General features: G+C 36.9%; 1 protein-coding gene and 1 long non-coding RNA gene across 4 annotated transcripts in view; one reads left to right on the forward strand and one right to left on the reverse strand.

The window, feature by feature from the left end:
- The window catches only part of LOC124271360 (pleckstrin homology domain-containing family G member 5-like), an 88,713-nt gene that overhangs the window by 18,519 nt on the left and 46,755 nt on the right, over positions 1-23,439 (forward strand). The window contains exons 1-3 of one of the 3 annotated variants that reach the window (XM_046706459.1): positions 1,160-1,226; positions 17,710-17,807; positions 20,790-20,948. In XM_046706459.1, the coding sequence (XP_046562415.1) occupies positions 1,175-1,226; positions 17,710-17,807; positions 20,790-20,948 (309 nt within the window). In that variant the 5' untranslated portion in view covers positions 1,160-1,174. Of the gene's footprint in view, positions 1-1,159; positions 1,227-17,709; positions 17,808-20,789; positions 20,949-23,439 lie in introns of those variants that run through there. The other 2 variants (XM_046706457.1, XM_046706458.1) reach the window with 2 other exon arrangements.
- LOC124271367 lies at positions 6,822-22,982 on the reverse strand. The gene is made up of 3 exons (XR_006897024.1): positions 22,282-22,982; positions 18,611-18,613; positions 6,822-6,832 (listed from the first exon to the last, which is right to left on the reverse strand). It is a non-coding gene; the product is annotated as an uncharacterized LOC124271367 (long non-coding RNA).

The raw sequence follows: 23,439 nt of genomic DNA on the forward strand, positions 1-23,439 counted from the left end.
ATACAGTCCAGTAGCTACACCCCTTGTTAATAACACTGACCGGGCACACTGGCCAGCGAGCTAACACAAATATATGACGTAAACAATCACTACCTGCTTCTTTGTTAAACATTGATTCCCGACCAGGTGTTGCCGGACCTGTTGATTGACTGGAATTTACCTGTGCATACCTGGATGTAGTCCTGTGTAGTAGCTCTGTATAACATGCATGCTTCACACGGCTGATTACAGGTGTCTTTGTGGATGTACACATGCAGATTTCATTCAGAGGAATTGTGGATTTTGTGGACTGGTTTTGAGGACGTGGACAAGTGTTGTTTTTGAAATTATGGATTGTTTTGATTGATGGATTTTTCTGTGTAATTATGAAATGGAAGTTTTTCAGAACAAGATGTAATTATGTTACAGTGTGTCCATCTTGTGTTCACTTAAGCTACTGTTTGATCATGCAGTGTTCAAGATTCTTATGCAGTGTTCAAGATAGTCATACAGTGTTCGAGATGCCCCTGCAGTGTTCAAGATAGTCGTACAGTGTTCAAGATAGTCGTACAGTGTTCAAGATGCTCATGTAGTGTTCAAGATAGTCATACAGAGTTCAAGATAGTCATACAGTGTTCGAGATGCCCATGCCGTGTTCAAAATAGTCATGCAGTGTTCGTTGTGATCATGTGATGGATTTACTGCAACAGAAGGGCAGAAATGTGTCAATGGTTGCCAGTTACACAGCTTTAAGCTTTCCCATAATTACAAATCCTTGATTCCGGTCAATCCATTTCGGTAAAGATGACTACACGAAGTTAATTAGAATTTGACAAATGTTTCCAGCTTGTGAGCACTAGAGTTGGTCTGTCTTCATCGGTTGTGAATTGGCAGGATCGTACAACAGCTGAGGAGAGAATAATACCCTAGATCAGGTCAATTCAGGTCGAGTCTTGTAAAAGATGAGAATTTGGTTAACTATATTTCTCCTTAGATGTGTTACACATTAAAAATGGTGGCATCAACTTCATAGTTAATCATTCACATTTATTGAAGAGAGGTATATAAATAAGTGTAATAAGTTTTGAGATTTCCAATATATCTTAAATTGTGTGCAGCTAGAAATTTTGAAATGGTTTGAATAATTAAGGATTTGAGAGACTTGTTTTGAACACATTGACATGACGAATTCAGTATGAGAGTTATACCCAGTGTGAAGTTGCTTCTGTTACCAGAGATTGATGAAGGTAGGTTTTGTTTGTTTGTTGTTTAATGCTGTACTCTATGAGTGAGTGAGTGAGTTTGATTTTACACCGCTTTTAGCAATATTCCAGCAATATCACGTCAGGGGAACACCAGAAATGGGCTTCACACATTTTACCCATGTGGGGAATTGAACCTGGCCTTTTGGCGTGATGAGCGAACGCTTTACCCACTAGGCTACCCCACCACCCCTTACTCTCTATGAGGGTAGGTGAAAGGGATGAATAATTTTCTGTAGTAATTCCTTGTAATTTTATAAACAGATAACCAGTTGAAGGATCTAACTCCAAAACATCCTATTAAACAAATCTGATATCCAAAATATTTGTGCTAATGTTCATCACTTTTAAGTGAATAACCAATTTAAAGAATGGCTTAAATTTGATACCCACAGAAATTAATTTCCTGAATGTTAACAGTGTCAATGGTCATATGACAAAATGACATGTGTTTGGTAAAAAAATGAAAACTGAATTGTTATGTTATGATTTAATTAAATATTCAGAATTATTCACATTTATAACCTTCCATCATCAACACACTGCTGTTAGTAGGACTGGGTTATTAACAACTGGGGGCGGTGGGGTAGCCTAGTGGTTAAAGCGTTGGCTCGTCACACTGAAGACCCGGGTTTGAATCCCCACATGGGTACAATATGTGAAGCCCATTTCTGGTGTCCCCCACCGTGATGTTGCTGGAATATTGCTAAAAGCGGCGTAAAACCATACTCAGTCAGTCAGTATTAACAACTGAAAAAGTGACCCACCATTACACTGCTTGACCTATCCTCAAATTCTTAGTGGTCACTTGACCTATCACTAAATGTTCAGGTCAATATGAAGCATAGTTCAACCGATCCTTTGGGGTTAAATATTCATTGGTTGCCAGATAGATGGTAAAAAAGTAATTATCTTAATATTTATGTAATTTAACACTTATTCGTTAACAATAATCCTATATTTTAACTAATACTTATAACATATATTTTAGTCTTATTGAAAAGCTGGTATAGTGGTGTGATGACTACCAGTCGATCCAAATTACATGGGGATGGTGGAGTAGCCTAATGGTGAAAGCATGTGCTTGTCAGACTGAAGACCAGGGTTCGATTCACCAGATCGGTACAAAATGTGAAGCCCATTTCTGTTGTTCCCTGCCATGATACTGCTGGAATATTGCTAAAAGTGGTATTAAACCATACTTGCACACTCACCCAAATTAAATGCAAGAGGAATTCATTTCGTTCTCACGTATTGTAAGCTGTTGTTAGCTTATGCAACATGAGACGTGACACTTCAGGCAGAACCTAAACAGATGCAAAATTATTCGTCACCTGGAACATTCTTTTCAACAGAATCAAGTCAATAGAGATATGCGACAGACTGGACCCATCAATGACTGAACCCATATTATAATATTTGTGCAGGTTTATATTAAACCTCTTATTAATGCTTGCTCACATTCAAAAGATTTCAGGTTATAGTATTTGATTTTCTTGTAATGTATTATTTTGAAATTGATTGAAAAAATGCTGTGTCTTGAAAATATGTTACAGTTATTAGAACCATGTTCTTATGTAGAGGTATAAATGTAAATATCAGTGTACACACTATATGTAAATATGTGGAAGTCAGTGAAATCATTCAGTTAAAGGGGCGGTGGGGTGGCCTAGTGGTTAAAGCGTTGGCTCGTCATGCCAAAGACCTGGGTTCGATTCCCCACATGGGCACAATGTGTGAAGCCCATTTCTGGTGTCCCTCGCTGTGATATTGCTGGAATATTGTAAAGGAGACATAAAACTAAACTCACACACTCACTCATTCAGTTAAAGAATGCACCCTGGGTAACGCCCATCTCATTAGCAGCCAATCAGGAAACAGTAGTGCATTAGTGGGCGTGGGCTAAATTGGGCGATCATGGCAACATAAATGCAAAAGGAATTTGGGTAGCGAGTCAAAAGCCCTGGAATTATTATTTACAATCAACCCTGTTTTTATCTCTGCCTTCAGTTTCAGTCTACTGATCGATACATTTTTGCTCATGAAAAGAAGTTTTGAAGATAGCAAGAATGTCTTTTTTTCTAATTGGGAAATGCTTTAAATGTCTGAGTCAGCAATTTGTACCAGTGAAGGGGTACTCAGAATCTAGAAATACAATACAGCTTCACGAACACAGTGTACAGTGGGACAAAAATATCGCTGCCGAATTTGTCTTCGATTTAGACAGGTGTTAATGTTTTCACAAGCAGGTGTGTTGGGGTGTTGACCATGAGGTGACCTTGATGGGACTCTGGCGCCAGCGTTGGTAAATGTTTTAAGTGACCACTGTTTATTTATTGGCCTTGTGTGTTTTCAATGAAGTTGTGGCCACGGCTAGTGTGCCCACTCCTGCAGGAATTCTTCCACTTTCGAATTTCAGTCAAATAATTTTTTATCTTATTTTGGTCAGATATTTGTGAAATATTTATCAGTTTTATTGATCTGATAGGTAGAGAGCCTGAGTGATTGGATGTTTCATGTGAGTAAGGTTATGTCAATTTTAGCAATATTCCATATTGTGGACAGGTAAATTATTTATTAACTTATATTGGTCAGATACTTGTAAAATATTTATCAGTTTTCATTGATCTGATAGGTAGAGAGCGTGAGTGATTGGATGTTTCATGTGAGTGAGGTTATGTCGATTTTAGCAATATTCCAGCAATAGAGTTGTTGACACCAGGGCCGTTTCACAAAGCTCTTGTAGGCTACGACTATCGTAGGTCAATGTTACAGTATAGGAGGTGTGAATGCTACAAGTTACGGGATCTTAGGCTTACGAGAACAGTTTCGCAAAAAATGTACTGCAATACATCATATTGTGAATTTTGAATTGCAATATTGCGTAAACCAGTATAATCGCCCACCCCTAATTTTGGTATGATAAACAAATGCTTTAACCACAGCCTACCCCACCCTCTGTACAATAGAAGTATCTGGATTGATGAAACAATGTACCTTCTGTACAATAGAAGTATCTGGATTGATGAAACAATGTACCTTCTGTACAATAGAAGTATCTGGATTGATGAAACAATGTCCATACAGACCAGAAAAATATTCAATATTACAATAACACTGAATAAATGTTATTCAATGTTAAATAAAAGTATTGTCAAGTTGACTCTGACCTTGACATTTGACACATTAATGAAAGTCGAAACTAAATACAAAATATTTATAGCATGCTAAAAGCAGATTTTAAACCAAAGAAGAGGAAAAAGGAACTGTTAAATATTTTTTAGATTTATTAAGAAATCCCTTAAATTCTGTTTATTTGCCTTAAGTTAGAATTTGAAATATTTACAGCTTTGACAATCGGAAAGAGCTTGGTATTAGATATTTTTTGTCCATCGTCTCCAAGGTCTAATTCTGTCACGTGTCTGTACAATCAATTAGATGGCACTATACAAGGCACGGCCTTGCCAGATGGCGCCACTTGCCGAGACGCTATAGCACCCAACAAGCAAAACTATTGATTGTGGTACAAAGTGAGCACTCTTGAAGCTCTTCCTGATGGAGACGAGTTTGTCAGCAGTGATTGTTAAATAATAACTTTTTAATTTCAATTTTGATTTTTGATTGAACAGACTTGAGTTAACATTGAAAATCACATGAATCATTTGTTTTGTTGCCATAGAAACATTGCAGAGCAGCAATCTGTTTTAAAAGGGAATGATTTGGAAATGGAAAAAAAGTTATTGTGTGTGAAAAGGTTTAACTGGGATATTTTGTCAATAGGCTGTAAAATTTTGTGATGATGTCTTAATTTTCCAATTAAAATCAGTATTATTCCCGAGTTAGGAACTGCACCTTTCTTAGTGGGGTGGGAAGTGTTATTTTTTTTTTCATCCCCCAAATTATATTGAACATTTTTTCATCCTCAAAAATTATTGTTGTGAATTTTTTTCATTCAGACAATACATGTAAATGTAAATATAGCTATGATAGAAATGCCGAGAATATTAATTCTGGGTTTTTAAAAATTTGCTGAGCCATCTTCTTACAATATGTCATTTTTCATGGCCACCCCCCTACCCCACCCCTATAATCAATCACCAGTCCCTCAGGGTAGACTTTGGTAATTCATTCATTGAGGGACGATGGGGTAGCTGAGTGGTTAAAGCGTTCGCTCATCACACCGAAGACATGGTTTGATTCCCCACATGGGTACTATATTGCTAAAAGGGTCACAAAACTAAACTCACTCACTCACTCATTCACTGCAAAGACTAATACATGTACCCTAATGTCTGTATGGGGGCTGAAGTTTTCATTTTCAAACATGGCTGAAGAAGTATTCAAAATAGTTCAGTAAGGTTGAATTATTAATTTTTATGTGATTGCCATTTTTGAATATGTTTGAAGAATGAATTAATATAATTTTATGATTGGTCTAGATGCATTATAAAGCAATTATTGAATTAAAGTCTCCCACTGAAAAAATACCCTGACTCTGTCAGCCTCCGAGTATAATATTATCATATTTCATGGTATCATATTTCGGGCTTGTTTTTATTGTGGAACAGCCAAGTCTGGAGTTAGAAATCAGATAGATTCTCCTAGAATGCTATCATCAATTTTGGACATAATGTGTCAAGTTTGTTGTAGATTCACATGAACTGATAACTTTGTGGGTCAAAATATTTGCTCGAGACTAGCTCCCTTTCAGCAATAGCGAATTATTGATCGAAGAACAGGAAAGAGCGCCAGATTAAGGAAATGTTTGCGGGAATGGATTCTATTACCATTGAAGAGTAGTCAAGGGCACGGGGAACGAAATTCATAGAATTGCCGAGAAATTGCAAATTTTCTGATTTGATGCAAGTGAGAAAAGTTAATATCCCTAAGCCTGCTTCATGGTAAAATAAATATTCACAATTTGACAGATAATACAGTTTGTGTTGGCGGTTTGAGTCGGATTGCTTGTCAAGGATGGTTTTGATGGAGCCCACCTCTGTGATGTATGTTTGATAAGCTTGCTAGGAATAGAAGAACGAAACTGATACACTGGCTTACTGGCGTTTTGTGAATCGGGGAATGGGGGTAGTGTTACTGTTGGTTTTTCATAACTCTACATTCCAATTTTACTCATTTGATTCTTAAAAGTTGCGATATGGGCTTCTGGGGTGTGGCTTGAAGGTGTAGGGGCAGGGCTGTTTGTTGAGGAAGAGGGTACTGATCTTTTAGATGGGGGAGTGTCGGGTGTGGCTGTAGCTGGCAAACTTTGTCAAGGGTTGGTCTTATTGTGTATGGCTGATTGAGGAAGCCGGTGGAGATGGGCATGTATGTTGTAGCTGTTGGAGGTGATCTTATTAGGTATGGCTGGTGGAGGGGAGGGAGCTTGGTAGGTGCATGTTACTACAGAGGCACGTAAGAAAGTAAGATTGTTTATGGATAACAATTTCTTTTATTATATATGATGCGACGTTTCGGTATGGATTCTTATACCATTGTCAAGCAGAGGCACAGATAAGCTGCGTATCTGCGTAAATTATGCAAATATTTATGTGAAAACTCAATGCCTATTACGTCTATTGCGTAAAAGTATGCTTGAATTTTTGTAAATACTCAATAAATTTGATCTTACATGCATACACATAAAAATGTCAAATCTTAGCTTGCGTACTGTAGCACTCAGAAAACCTACTAGAATTAGAAGTAAGCAGACCCATGCATCACAGATGGAGGTTATTGAGGATAGATAAAATAACTGAGATATATTGTGAGGTTCTATTTCAGCATATGAACTTGGCAACATGCAGTCTTTCTTATATTTTCTCATATAACAGATCAAATATAGATAACACACACGTAAAATAGCATTTAAACTTTATTCTATTTTCACAAATAATGGAAAATGACAAAATACCCAATTGAGTTTGAGTGAGGAGGATATAATTTATTTGGTTCCTCATAGGAAAATTAGGATACCCAATTGAGATGAACACAAACGAGTACATAAGTCAATGACCCAAAAAGTTATCGGTAGCTCTGTTACTACTAGGCTAGACTGTCCCTGATTCCTCTAATTCTTGTTCTCAGTAGGCTTAATGTGGTGTTCCCAATAGGCCAGGAACAGGGGTGGCCCCGTTATATCAGCTGCTGTAATTCACTGTGCAGAGATGCAAGCCTTGGCTCAACAGAAACCATGACTTGAATCCCAGTTTGCCCCTAGGTTAGATGCAGATTTCACCAAAGAGGTGATCCCAGGATCCTCATTACTTCAAACTGTCCTTCCTTCTAAAGCTGACAATCAAGTGATGATATAATTGAAACAGTGGCTCAATCAGCATTGAAACAAACTCTACTCACTCACTTCTGAACTAAGTCATTTCTGGTGTCCCATGCGGTGATGTTGCTGGAATATTGCTAAAAGCGGCATAAAACCAAACTCACTCACTCCTCACTCTGAACACAAAGTGTGAAGCCCATTATACCTAACCCTGGAATATTGCTAAAAGCGGCATAAAACCAAACTCAGTCAGTCAGTCAGTCAGTCTTAGATCTTACATTCATAAAAGACTCAGTTTGGATTCCCAATAGGACAGATTTGGTGTTCCTAGCAGGCAAGACTTCCTGCTAAGACACACTGTGTTCAACGTGGGAGATTACTCTTTTGTTTTATCAAAGTTTCAATCATTGATGTTACACTTTGGTTGGTGAGTTGTCTTTGAAAGTTCAGCACCTCCATATTTGTAAAACCAACTCAGTATGTTCATAAAATCAATGCCACTGAATTGCTAGTACAAGAAAATAAGAATCAGACTATAAAACACTCGAAATATGCAAGAAAATCTCCCAGTAAACTTTCACTGTGAAAGAATTAATTCCATTCAAGTTCAGTCACAGTTTTTGAAGCTGCATCAGTAACAACGTGTAACATTTGCACTACCACAAAGTCATAACAACATATGTAGCATACAGAATGGCAAGATGTCAGCGGAGCAAACCTGCCTCGCGATACTTTAAACACGGAGGTGGAGGGACAAACATGGACGCCAGCATCTACACACTCCCTACCACATGGAGGGGGCCAGAAGTATGCTAATATCTCTCGGTATGCTTCTGACTTATTGAAGCTATTGTAAGGCGAAGTTTAAACTATTTGTAAGGTGATGGCCCGAGATGTTTATGGTGGGGTGTTTGACACAGAGGAAGCATGTTTGCCTGGCTCTGAAGGGCCGGGTTCTGGCACTGTGGTTCTCGTTGTCCTTATTTAGGGATCAGAGTTGGGAGATCAGTGCTCCCTACTTGGTTCTTGGAATCCGTTTAAGTCAGTTTACAGCTGTGTATAAAAAGCTTGTACCCAATTCTAGAAAGGTATGGTTTTGTGCTGCTTTGTTTTGACAGTCACAGTGAGGGGTGTGAAATCTGTGTGTGAACTAAACTTTTGATTCTGACTGTCATAACATTTCTAACAAACTATCCTTACTTACTTGGAAAATCTGAAAGGAATTCTAAAAATGATGCATGAGTGAGTGAGAGAGAGGGAGTCAGTCAGTATAGTTTTATGCTGTATTTAGCAATATCACAGCAGGGGACACCAGAAATGGGTTTCACACATTTTACCCATGTGGGGAATCGAACCCAGTTCTCATGCATGACAAATGAGTGCTTTAACCACAAGACTTCTGCCTACATCATATGGGTATGATATAGTATGGTGAGGTGAGGGGAGGTGAAATTGGGTTTAACATCATGCTTGAGAATATTTCGCTCATATGACTGCCGACATGCATGCGTGTGTATGTGTATGTGCGGCTGCTTGTACTAGCCCAGACTTAAGCTGGTTTTATAGTGCAAGCTCACTGAGATACCATGCCGCAGTGAAGCATGAATACCCCACTCAGACACAAAATACTGACTCCGAGCCGACCAGTCCTTGTTGTACCCATTAATGCCGAGCGCCAGGCAGGGACCAACAAGTACCATATTTTAAGGTCTTTTGGTATGACGTGGCCAGTGATCTAACCCGCGACCTTCCGCACTCCAGGCGGACGCTCTAACCACTACACCACGGAGGCGGTCTGATATTGTATGGTATGGATATGATATAAATCAGTATGACAAGGATGTGGGTAGAATAAGGATAGTGTTTGATATGGGTATGCTGAATGGTATCATGATGTGGGCATGGTATGGTATAATATGTCTATGGTATGGGTATGATATAAATCAGTATGACAAGGACGTGGGTAGAATAAGGAAAGTGTTTGATATGGGTATGCTGAATGATATCATGATGTGTGCGTGGTATGGTATAATATGTCTATGGTATGGGTATGATATTGGTCTGGTATGGCATGATATGGATATGACACAATATGGTATTGTGAGTGAGTGAGAATGCTTTTACGCTGCTTTTAGCAATATTTCTGCAATATCACGGCGGGGGACCCCCGAAATGGGCTTCACATAGTGTACCCATGTGGGGAATCGAACCCAGGTCTTCGGCGTGACGAGCGAACACTTTAACCACCAGGCTACCCCAATCACCTGGTATAGATATAGCATTATCTTTTTGGACATATATAGTGTATATAGTATAGGTATGGTTTGGCAATGATGCCTATACAAGTAGGATCAGTAGTATTTAACTGCCTCAAATAAATAAACCTACAATAAAATGTTAATAGTCACCGTAATTTTCATATGTATCACAAACTGATCCATGGATTCCAATTTTTATTATGTTGTTTATAAAAAAGCAAGAAAAGTATAGTGGGAAAATAATCAGGGATAATGATTGTACTGTCGAGTACACTAACAATTTTCATATTTCCACCTGTAGTCCCGTAATTTTCTATATGTAACAAACTGATAATGGATTAAAATATTTGCAGAAAAGTCAACATAGATAATTGTATGTTAATATCATACACTGCCTGGATCTCATGCAACATGTCTACCATTAACAGACAACATAGTAACATGTGGTATTTAGTTTTTCTGTTATATGGTCTTTTCGCCATCTTTTCTTTTATGTCAAATCTTTGATATTTTGATATTCATTCAATCATATTTGCACGACTTCATTTAACGCATGAATGTGTAACTCTCATTTGGGATGTAATTAAAACGTACTAATGCTTTGGGTCTGTCAAACAAACATGATATAAAGTGACTTTGGTGTTCCAGCCATTGTCCCCAAAGTTTGCTGTGGGCCAAAACAAAAGTTTCTCATGAAATGTCAAAGTTTTTCAAACTTGTGGCCACAGACCAGTGTATGCATTGGCTGTTTGTTCAACAGTGCCAAACACGTTTACTGTTTTGTCGAAGCACTACCTCCTAATCTAATCCCCTGTAAACCGTTGATCGCGACAAGCCTCACTCTGGCCTTCCACAGGCTGTTTCATGTCAATATTTGCTAGTTCAGAGTTGCTATTGTTTCTTAAATGTCCACACAGATGTTTCAAGACAACGTAGATTTATCCGCATTGTTTACTGGGCTGCTACACCATGACAGTGACCTTGAAATCTGACGGCTTTTTTAACTAGCCCAAGTCTTCGTTTGGCATTCTGTGACAATAATCAGATGTAGTGGTTCAGTTTCGAAGAGGCCAGGTGAATGCAAGGAGACAAGCAATTAGCGACGATGTGATAATTTCATTTCCCAAATTGACACGTTCTTGCTATGCTGTGAAGGCCAGTCATTAGCATGATGTGATTAACAGTAATTAGTTGATTATACTTTCCAAGTGGATGTTGTTTTTGAAAAAAAACATTTTAGAGAATTCCTTGCCAGGAATTTGTCAAGTCTCATTTAGAAGAGCTGAGATTGATAGTTGTCTGGAAGACATGATTCTGTGGGACCTTCAACTAATCAGATGATTGCTCTTCTCTGGTGATGGCAACTTTCATGAACTTATGTGCTACTTACCAAACAACTATGATTACTTTCCTCTCAGGTTACCTCCACGTCCACCATGGTAAGTTAACTAGATACTTCCTCATCAAAAATTTAGCTTGGCATTTAGAAGGTGCAACGTGACAGTGGACATGCTGAGAGTTTTGCCTACCTAGTATATCCAAGGGCAGTAATTATTGGCAGCGGCATGAGTTCTTTGAAGACTGCTCCAGGTGATGTTAAGGTCAATGGATGATCATTAATTAATGACTATGTATGTTAATGTATCTTGAGTCTCTATTGGGTTAAAACCACTGTCTTATTGTCAAATTTTGTGACTGTGCTTGATGTTATGGATAGGGCAGGACATCATATTTGTTAACATGATATTTGTTAAAGCACCACTTTACATTACTGATTTTCAGTGACCTATACCTTTATTTTGTCTTTTATGCCGAATGGATTCTGTGGCAATAGAATGTCATTCTTGGTACTGACGTTTTATATTTCTGAAATATTTGCAGTTTTAATTTCAACAATTGCAGATAGTTTCAAATCTTGTATGTGTATTTGTGTATCAAAATACGTCTTAGGTTCATCATCAGATGTTTTTACTTCTCATAGTTTCTTCATCTGAACAATATTTTCTGTACAGTTGATTCTTCAAAACGTGCCGGCCTGTATATAAGTTTGAATTTCAGATTCCATAATGTTCATTGCTTTATTGAAATATGATTCATACCAGGACAATTGGCAGACTAGCAGTTATTTCAGATATAATAAATTACTTGCTAACCCGTATATGTTCGCAGCAAAATCATCTCTGGATATGACAGAGATATGGTGGTTGTGGATAACCTATAGCTGGAATCGTACAATAGACTGTGCTATTATGAATATGGAAAAGGTTTTTGTCAGTTTTATTTACTTTGAAATAAATTTATTTCTAAAGGTTCCAGCTTTTACTGGTTGGAATCACAAAGCAGTGGTTATAGTGTATTATGGTTTCCAGAATGTTGTTCTTGATAATGCACAAAGCATAGTCAATTTTTACATAAATTCAAATGAATTTTAAGTACTTGGCAATATTGCTTTAAAAGCTTAAGTCTTCAAGTTTGAAGTTTGTATGTTGCCTAACTCAGACATGTCATGTTGTAAAAGGATCTTGTATTCCGTGTTGGAAATATATTTTTTTACTTAACCTCTTGGCAGTGACAGACAGAGGGGCTAGCTGAGTAGACTGTTCCTGTTGAAGAGAATGCAGTTGAGATTTGTGCTGGGAATTTCTTTCCAATGATATTTTAATAAACTACTTTATTACGTATAATCAATAACTTTCTAGTTACAAGAGAGTTTCTTCAGGAATGGTTCGAGATTTGAAGCACTGAGGCATTTTCACTCTCATTCTTCCGTTATTATTATGTTATTTTATGATCTCAAAGCTTTTACCATAATAACAATGCTTTAAAAATGAACAATGTATTTGGAAAGCATTTTTTTATGCCTGAACTATTGTGTTAAAATATTTAATGCCTCCAACTTATGTAAGATTAGAACCATTGTTCTTGACAAAAGCAAGAGTCAGAATGTATATATTCTGCTACATACCATTTGAAGAATTTAAAAATTGAAGTCGAATGTACATATTTCATGTTTCACTGATGCACATACTAAGTCAAGTGTACTTCAATACAAATTCTGTTTTTTGTTTATTTAAACTTCTTTACTGCTTATGTTCTCACACCTCAATATAATCCTTTGAAAACAAGATTGTCCTGTATGGAAAGCTGTGTAATATTTGCAGCATTATAGTGTGTATATGCCCATGCATAATGTTACATGCCGACAAATGCATCCATACACATGGTATAATCTTAGCATTGCCGTGTGAGACTTCATTAAATATTTCATTGATAGCATTTCAGGCGGCAAAGACATTAAAAAGGATTTCAGTTTGAAGAACCAGTTTATACAAATACAATATTCATGATCATTAACATGGAGTTTTTCTGTGAATTTTAGCTTGTTTTCTCATTGGAAAACTATAAATATGTTCTTTTGTTTGGTTGTGCATTTATTCCAAGTCTTTCACAGCCCCTGATACACTGTTGAAGGATAGGAATTGCTGGTCATTCTTTTAGTTCCCCGCAAATGTTTCCAGTATTTTTTAATCAGTTTTTCCATCTAACAGTTATTCCTGAAGATGAGGGGTTTTGACGTCAAACTTCGACATTAGAGTTAATTATTCAACGATTCTATTGATTCAGTTTTCAGTCTATTGTCATATGGCCCTTAGGGGAATGCCACTTGTGGGGCAAGATAGGCAGTTCCTTGCTGAATCAGATGTAGAATACAGTGTTTAAAAATATCATTTCATATTATTTTGTTTTCTAAATATAAAAATCAGAAGTATAAATTTTAATTTTAATTTAATCGCCTGTTCAACATCTGAGAAAATGAGATGTGTTGGATAGGATAGTTTTATGTATCTGACTGCCATAAAACAATGTCACATTAGAAAGGGAACAACAATATCAATTAAAGCATTTAGATAAGTATATTTTTTTTATTCAGAACTGATAATTCAGATGCAATTCATGCAATCGTTATCAGATATTTGACAGAACATGAATTTTATGTAATCAGTCTCGATTATCTGCCAATAAAGATTCTGCTAGGTGTAAACGGCAAAAATGTCTGAATCAGTGTTTCCGTTTACCAGATTTTGGCTGGTAAAAATTGCCCAGGAAATAAATCGGGAGGCTATCGGTCACCATGTCCGGTAAAATATCCAAAACTATTTTTGGTCCTGCTTAAAATGTTACCAAAATTGAAATAAAATCGCTCAAATAATCCTCTAATAATAACATCGGCAAAAACGATTTTCATGTGACTTGAGGTTTCCTTCTAAATTCATTATACTACGTGCAATGTGATTGGTCAGTTTGACAGTCATTTGGAAATGATCCAGACTGTGACCGGCAGATTTTCGTGCAGGACCGGTAAATTAGGAGGTTGTCGGACACAGTAACAGCTGTTAGAAAACCCCAGCAGAAACACTGTGAATGGACAAAACAATTGAGTGATGACACCAGGTGTTCATGGAAGCATTTATCCAGGATGAGGGGCACTTGTCAGAGGAAAGACGCAAAGTAATCTTACTGCCTTGACCATCAAAGTCAAAAGTCTTAGCAGAAACATTGGTAGAAGAGTCATCAGGAACAGGCAAAAGAACAGGAACTAGAATTCCAAAGTTGTCCTGTCCCATCACCGCCATAACCAGATGGGGCGGTGGGGTAGCCTAGTGGTTAAAGCGTTGGCTCGTCACGCCGAAGACCCGGGTTCGATTCCCCACATGGGCACAATGTGTTAAGCCCATTTCTGGTGTCCCCCGCCGTGATATTGCTGGAATATTGCTAAAAGCGGCGTCAAACTAAACTCAGTCAGTCAGTCAGCCATAACCAGATCCTGCTCTTGTTGCTGAAATGCTGGAAAAGATGCAGTATGAATGATTTTTATGTACTTTCAAAACACAAATTTCATGATCAAACACCATTGATTTTTCAATGAGTACTTTTAACGATGGTTCCCAAAGTTGAATGTCTGTATCCTGATTGCTCTTTTGTAGAATTGGAAATACTTTCGTTGGATGTGTTTACAAAGATCTATAATCTGTCTAATGACATTCCGACACGAGTTGTAGATTCATTATTGAAACCTTGTATGCAAACATGAAATTTGGAATAAGTGTTCAGAATTTGACACTGTATTATGGTGGCACAAGGTCAGCGATCCCACCCTATTGTGTCAATAGAGGAATTCCTCCAGCTATGGTGAACTTGGCGCCCAACCAGATGTATACCTGGAGTTGTCAACATGGAAGAATTTCAGCCAGAGGTTGACGTTTTGGCAGCGTTACATATTTTGTGTCTTAAAATGATCCCGCCTAAATGTGTGCATATTTGGATATGACTTTTTCCCAGTGTGGAGAATTTGAGAGTTGTTTGTCAGAATCATGGTAATCTTGGGCTGCTCGTGTTTGGAACCTTCCTGGCTGGTCAAGAGCTGAATGGCTGTCTGTGTGAATAGCTGCCAGGCTGCTTCTTCAGCATTGAGCAATACTCACTAACTCTTATCGACTTACCACTGTAGTTTGGTTTTGTAACTTACTTCACACTGACATCAACACGTATGGTCAAAATGTACAGGGGCGGTGGGGTAGCCTAGTACTTAAAATGTTTGCTCATCACGACGAAGACCCATGTTCGAATCCGCACATGAGCACAAAGTGTGAAGCCCATTTCTGATGTCCCCCGCCAGGACTATGCTGGAATATTGCTAAAAGCGGCCAAAAACTACACTCACTCACTTGACTTCCCACTGCAGCTTGGGTTTGTGAACTGCATGTTTCATTCACAAGCTATTCCAAGACTTAACTTTCTATACCTTTTCAATTAGTTTTATCATGTTGTTTTTGTGGGAATGGTATGATAGGCAGATCCTACTGAGGCCAATGAGGACTTATTTCACCAGAGCCTACATGTCCCGTTTTAGTTGTGAAGGAATGTTGTTTTATGCCAGCATTATTCCAGATAAGTGATGATCTTGGCCAGGCAAACCGATGATTGATAGCCTCGTCAGCTGTCACTGCTGTTAGGTTGAGACACACAAGGAGTTAGCTCAATTATTGTAATCTTTTAAACTGAGTCTCACAACAGCAGGGGGAGCTCTACACCTCCAGATTACCACAAGATTACTTTTTTATCAAACCATGTGATAACTATTTATTTTTTCTTTTTGTGGCATCAAATTTTAAGTGTTGCTTGGTAAAGTCCTGAATTCAGAGTATCATGTATAAAGTTCTCCAATGTAACATGTTTATTTTTAGGACTTTGTGTGATGGTGATTGGGTACCTGAGGGTGTGGGTTCGAATCCCAACAAAAGTACTAGAATCTGTACTTTACTGAAAAGTGTAATCCCAAATATAAAACATGTTGGTTGGTAAAATTTGGACTTTAAAAGATTAGGATACAAGAACAAGAGTTGCATTATAACATTTAAGATAATGAAAGAAACTTGCATGTTTAAGGCGGCTTATTTGATCTTCAGGGCTCAGATTATTCAGTTTGTTCCTTTGGGTTTTCTGTCAACTGGAACATTTCTTGTACCAGCAGAAACCTTTATCTCATCTGACAATATTTATATTTTTTCATCCAAAGATGACTGAAAATAAAGGCTATTGAAATAGCGCATTGTCCTTCATTAGACTTGACCTTCTTTCATTCTTGTGGTGGGTGCGGAGCTCGGCAACATTCATCCTTTACCTTGATCTTCAACCGAAAGGTCATTCGGCTGCCTCCTTATCTGTTCGTAATTATCTGTGAAAGTAAAAAATAGAAATGCTTAAAATAGGAAATTTGCTGCCAGTTGGTTCCAGACCTTGAGGAAACAAAGAAGAGGTCGGTCCCTCCGTCAAAAATTACCCCAAACACAATGATCCCATTCACTGGGCACAGCAATCAAAGGCAATCAAAATGTTATTTTTATTGTGTCAACCTTGGTAGAATCATAAGCTGCGGAGGAGTTTGCTTAAGATGATGCCAGGAGTTGACGATGCCTTGTGGATTAGAGCCTCCGTGTGAGAGCTCAGAATGTAAAATGACGTTTGACTGTTTGATGGCAATGACAGTATGAACAATCGACAATTGTTGATTACTTGAGGGGAGGCTGCCTTTGCATTGAAACTGGTGGTGATGGGAAGAGTTGACAATATTCTGCTCATAACGTGCGTTAGAGGTGGTTTCATAAAATTTCCTTATGTATCATGTGGCAACGTTTCTTAGAAGTTGATGGACACAATTTATGGATAACAACTTCTTTAATGTGTTATTATAGTTTAATCTCTCCAATAGTAATGTTTCAGTATAGATATGAATACCAATCTCCAATAGATAACTTTTTCGAAATAAATATTTTGTGTGTCAAATGCATGAGCTGACATTGGCTTGTGTTGTGTTAAAAATTAGATGACATTCATGACCAGAGTTTACTAATGCTTTAAGTGATTTGGGTACATTTCACATACTGATACAGAATAATGTGTAGCTATACTGTGTTGAGGTAAACATGATTGTGCAGCCATGGAACATTTCAGTCTAGGAATTTCATATAAGGCTATTTATTAAAAAAACATTGTTGTTATTATTTTCATATATATATGGGACGGTGGGGTAGCCTAGTGGTTAAAGTGTTTGTTGTCATGCTAAAAACCTGGGTTCGATTCCCCACATGGGTACAATGTGCGAAGCCCATTTCTGGTGTCCCCACAGTGATATTGATGGAATATTGCTAAAAGCTGTGTTAAACTCACTCACTCACTCACTACTTTCATATTTGGAGACATATTTGGATTTCTGTGTTGTAATTTGAAACTTTAAAATAGTTGGGTTTTTTGGTTTTTTGTGTTAAATTTTATAAGAGCTCATTATGATTATTACTTACTTATATCAAAACCAACATTTTATCACAGTTAACATGCTCTTAAGATATTATATGTACATGATATTCTGTGTTTTCAGAAAAAGAAGGAGATTCTGCTGTAAGTCGGAGTGCATCAAGTAGTCGTCCGTCAAGTGCTTCCAAATCCACCTCAACAAAAGGAACTAAGTCCGCCGGGGTAAGTTCTCTTGTGATGTCATTTGACTGTCTGTGTGATGCAGTGCTGTGAAATCAGCTTAACACTGTTAAGTGTTAGAGTGTTAAAGTTAAACTAAACATGTCAGTTTGGAGAGAAACAGCTGAGATGGAAGATAACGGAGCCACATCCAGCAGAGATAACAATGTGATTTAAGCGAAAGTGTTTATACTGAACACAAAAAGTTAGGGATCATGAAAACATTTGTTTGAAAAATTAATACTTGTTTAGTACACAAAACACATTTACATATAAAGGTTTTGTTACAATGAATTTACAGATTTAAATGATTTTGTTTGGGGGACCATTGATTTATGATTCAATTGGAATTTTTTGTTTTCTTTGGAAATTGTTAATATCTTAACCTATGAAAGTGGATTTGAAAAAATATCAAACTGGATCATATATGCTTATGCTGCAAAAGATTTTGATTTTGTTTTGAGAAAAGTAATGTTATTTGTTTTGTAAAAAATATTTTAGGGCATATTAGGGTCTTTAAAATCGTGGGATATTTTCAGTTAAAGAAATCTTTCTGTCATGTTTACGGATTACAAATAATACAAATAATAATTTTGAAAATAATTTTGTTTTTGTTGAATATTTTGTTTCCAAGCTCATCCTCAGTGTGAATAATATACCCCAGTACTATAAAGATATTTGTTTTGTGTGCTTCATGTTTGATTGTTAAATAAAATGCTTATTAACATGCCAATAACATGACATTTGTTTGTGAAATGTTTGATGCCAATTATACTTCAGCATTGTTACACCCTACTCACCAGTACTAACTTATAACATACTAACCCAGTATATAACCCACCAGTACTAACCAATCACAGTCTCTTGAGACTGGAGGAATGGGTGCTTGAAATGAAGGCGGTACAGGAATTTTGAAAACCTGGAATTAAAAGTGTGATGTTAGACAGTTGGTGTTTGATTGCAAGCCTGGTGATTGGTTTCTTTGGACAATTTTATGGAATATTAGGGCCATCTGTTTTCATTTTGATTAAACTTTCATGTTAAAATTTCAAGATGCTGATTTGTAATTTAAAAAAGAGCAAATGGCCCTAATACTGGTAAGCTTTCATGTAGTGTTGAAAGTTTGAATACTGTTTTTTAAATTTAAAATTATTATTTAAAAGTAAACCCCTGAAATGACAAGCAGAATTCTTCCTGAAAAGAAAAAAAACCTGCTGAAAAATCTGGTATTATCTGCTTATAGTGTGCACAAAAATGCAAAGAAATGATAATTTGGGATACAAGGTCTTAGCCAAAGTCATTAGGATGAGAAAGCCGCAATAACTCGGTGCACCTAGTGGCTGCAAGAGTTGTATACTCCCAAGGGAGTTGAGATTGATAATACGATATGCCATTGAGAATGACATCCAATGAACGAGGGAAAAAATATTGCGCCTTGAGCAAGCACTAGTTGCTTGGATATGTGCGCAATATAAGTATCCTACAATAATTTAATTGTTTTATTGAAAATAATCCATCAATTCAGATGAGGAAATTTGTAAAAAATTATTCCTGGAAAATAGACTGAGTAGTAAACAGGACTTGTTTGAATGTCAGTATAAATATGTATTTATTGTTTGTATGCATAATGATAGATTTACATTCAGAAAACAATAAAGGGGGAAATAATGGATTATAATATTATATTATAAGCCAGGAGCGCTTATATTGGTGGGATTTATGACAGTGGAAGGTTAAGGGCACATAAATTATTCACCAAATCCTTCAGCTTGACATTGCAATGCTGGATTACTTTCACAGCACCCTCACAAGCATTATTCAGAGTCTGTGTTCGGGAGCCACATATTTCACAATCTCACACAGCCTCCTAGTCTCCCCCATCTCCCCAACACTCCCGCAGCTTTTGAGGTAGAGTGGTTTGATTGGGTGATCAGAAGGTACTGATCAGAACAAGCAAGAAAATATTTCTTGTGTTTTGCTCAGTTCATGATTTGGGATGTATTTCATCTGAATCGGAAATGTTAGAAATGTTTGGCAGAGGAAATTTTATGAAGTGTTGCAACAAGAGTTTTTGTATCACTGTAAACAGAGACTAGAAATGTTAATGGAAATTCCATAGCTACTAATTTTTCTAAAATTAAATTGAAAATTATAAAAATTTAAAACTATTTTAAGGAACATTGTTGTTGTTTTTTATGTCAGTTGTAGAAGATTGTTTTCTTGCTTATGGATGAACCTGCTCCAGGTTGTACAAAGAAAGTGAAATGTATGGTTTGATGGCAGTTATACCTAAAAATCAACATTTTATAAAAATTATTAGCCTCAAATCATCCTTGAGTATTTTTTTTTGCATCAATTTCCTCTACTCTGCATATTGACGTAGAAAGTTTGTAAAGAATTTTTAAATATTAATGACCTAATATGAAGCTCATAGCTCTGCATCCTTCATGATGTGTTGCTATGGAAACCTGACATTAATAATAACCACTAATTTTAGGAGATGAAATCTAATTGGTAATATTTAAATTTCATATTGATTAGTGGCATTAGGATAGCCAAGTGGTGAAAGCGTTAGCTCTCATGCCTATGATCTGGGTTCGATTCCCACATGGGTACAATGTATGTAGAACATTTTGGGTGATCCAAGTCTTGATATTCCTGCAATATTGATAAAAGCGGCGTAAAATCATACTCACTCAAGTGGGTCCGGTGAAGACTCGCATGAAAATGTTGAATACTGATAATGTTGATGAAACCCACAAGCCAGCTGGCTGTGTAACATGGTACCAGGTTTGTTCTGTAACCTATAACACCCTTCTATCCCCCCCTACATTTACAAACAACAATTACTAAACAGCTCCTCCAAGTTAACATGGAAAACACTACTAAACCCTCAAACTAGTCCACTGTAGTCTACTGACACAAGCGAACAACAGCATCTTGGCGATGTTCTACCACCTTGAACACCATTTGTCATTTATGTAGAAGAACGCACGACGAGAATCGGTCACACAAGTCCCCGTTCTGCTTGAGCCCCCACCGGTAAAACAACGTCGGGGCTCGCTACAGTTCTTCAGTATATCAAAGAATGAAAACTCATCGGGCAAATCTGGGGATGGTTTGAAAGTCTATGATGACTCCTTTGTAAGTTTGCATGAACTTACATACATATATACATATACTCCTTGTCAACTCTCTCGTCTCTTGTAGTATCCCACAATCCCCCCTGCATGGATGGTGTATACGGCTTGTTTACCATAGTATGTGTTCTGTGTTGTGTTCATGCTGTGGCATGTTTTGAATGGCTGGCAGTTTGTAGTATCATCGCATCAAAATTAGAAATTTAAATTGTAAGAATAGAGAAAATATTTTCAACATTTGTCATTACAGCAAACAACAAAATATTTCCTGTCTTCTTAATTTTTTATGTATTTTAATTCCAAAATTTGGCAAAGGAAATTTTAAGGTTCACTTTGGTAAAACATTTGAAATATTTTCCTGAGCTACAAATATTCAAAGTTTTTTGTTAACAAATATGTTTGAAATGTAGAAGTTAACAATTTATACAATCTTCTATTCTTTGAATTGGAAGTATTGAATAAAATCCTTTGATTAAACCAAAAGAAGAATGTGTTTTAGAACTGTAGAAATTAACCATCCTTCTTCACTAAAATATCTGTGTTTTACATTTTTTATGGTATTGCTCAAAATGTAGACTCTTTTCCCTCAAGTTATAGCTCTGTAGGTGTGTGCTGTGTTTCTGTGTCAAACTCTGCCATTATCTGTGTCCTGTGTTGGACACATGTCCACCTGTGTCCTGTGTTGGACACATGTCCACCTGTGTTATCTGGGACTGTCAGTGAGCCCATGTCTTGTGCTGGGGTGGGGATTTTATGTGTGTTTCAATCAGTGTTGTTTCCACTGTGGACTTGTCCCCAGTTTACCATTGTGCACAGCCTGATTACAGGTGTATGTCAGCTGTGTGTACTCAGGTAATAATCAATATGGAAGTTGTTGATGAAATCTGCACAGGTAGTCTTTTCTTCTTGCACTGCACATCACTTTGTTAGATCACAGAGACTAGCTCAGTGCCACATACCATCAATGTGTTTGCAAATGTGTATACCTGGTTCCTTGTATTAAACAATACATTCATTTGATATTGTTGAAAACAAAAACAGTGAAACCTTGAAGAATATCAAACATGTTGGGAATTTAAACTAAATATTATGGCTGACACAATCTGAAATGATTATTTGTCCACATTTTGGCATTTGTATTGTTGTTGTAGATAGTTTACGGTTGCATTCAAATTAGACATTTTGAATTTGTTTTTCCTGTTATCTTGGCAGCGTATATGGAAATATGCATATTTGTCCAAAACTTAGAATTTGTTTTTGTTGGTGATATTTTTATATTGTGTTCAAACTAGACATTTCAGATTTTATAACTTCTTACTTTGCAGGTAAATTTGGACATATTTTGATATTTTATTATTCTGTTTTCAGCCACATTATATAGTGGACACAGTTGTAATGTAATTGGGGTATAGATTTTACATTTGGGACTGTAGACATAGAACAGACCATTAGCCTTAAATAAAGGACCATGGTCAATTCTTCAAACTTTTCACACAAAATACTGATTTGATTGAATTTGAGGTTTCACTGTTTTCATCAGTAAAGACACTCCATCATTCTTATGTTAGTCCATGTAAATAGTAGCACGCTTTTTGCCTGCATAAAGTTTTGAAAATCTATAGTTTGAGAACCATTTCTTTTCAGTCCAAATGAACCATTATTTTCAGATTATTCTGATTTATGGATGTTTTTAGTGTTTCATTTTTTAGGTGGCAAAATGTGTTATTGGGAAAATACATTTTGTTACTTATTGTATGAATTTTTTATGGATTCCAAGTGTATACAGTTTGCAGAACACACAGATGGTGGTGAAGAAATATAGATGCACTTTGATGTGTACTTGCATCAAAAGATGAACATATCATGTGAAATGTTATAAAATTGTATTTTCTGTAAAATGAGTAAAATCACATTGAACAATTAAGCTTGATTGTATTTAAATGTATTGTCACATCGGCTTTGTTTTGGCCATATTGTGACTTGATATCAATAACTTCATCCCCAGAATTGGCTGTCATGGTGATACACATAATCTACAACATCAATGCTAATGAAGATCAAGGTTAGAATTGATCTTCAGCAGCCCATGCTTGTTGACAACCAGGATTGAGTAACAAAGGTGCCTGATGCATGTCAATGTATCTTAATTATGAAGATGATGTCGTAAGAGGCGACTAACAGGATTGGGTGGTCAGGCTCGCTGACTTGGTTGACACATGTCATCGGTTCCCAATTGCTCAGATCGATGCTCATACTGTTGATCACTGGATTGTCTGGTCCAGACCTAATTATTTACAGACCGCCGCCATATAGCTGGAATATTGCTGAGTGCGGCGTAAAACTACACTCACTCACTCACTAATTATGAAGATGGCTGATCATAATGTGAATCACTGGATTGTCTGGTCCAGACCACCACCATATAGCTGTATCATAACAACAAATAAACTGCTGTAATACACCATGTTGGCGCGCTAAGGGGATTAGAATGGTGA

Source organism: Haliotis rubra, unplaced genomic scaffold (assembly GCF_003918875.1).
Source record: "Haliotis rubra isolate DU_JTF1 unplaced genomic scaffold, ASM391887v1 Scf16, whole genome shotgun sequence".
Taxonomy (NCBI): Eukaryota; Metazoa; Mollusca; class Gastropoda; order Lepetellida; family Haliotidae; genus Haliotis; species Haliotis rubra.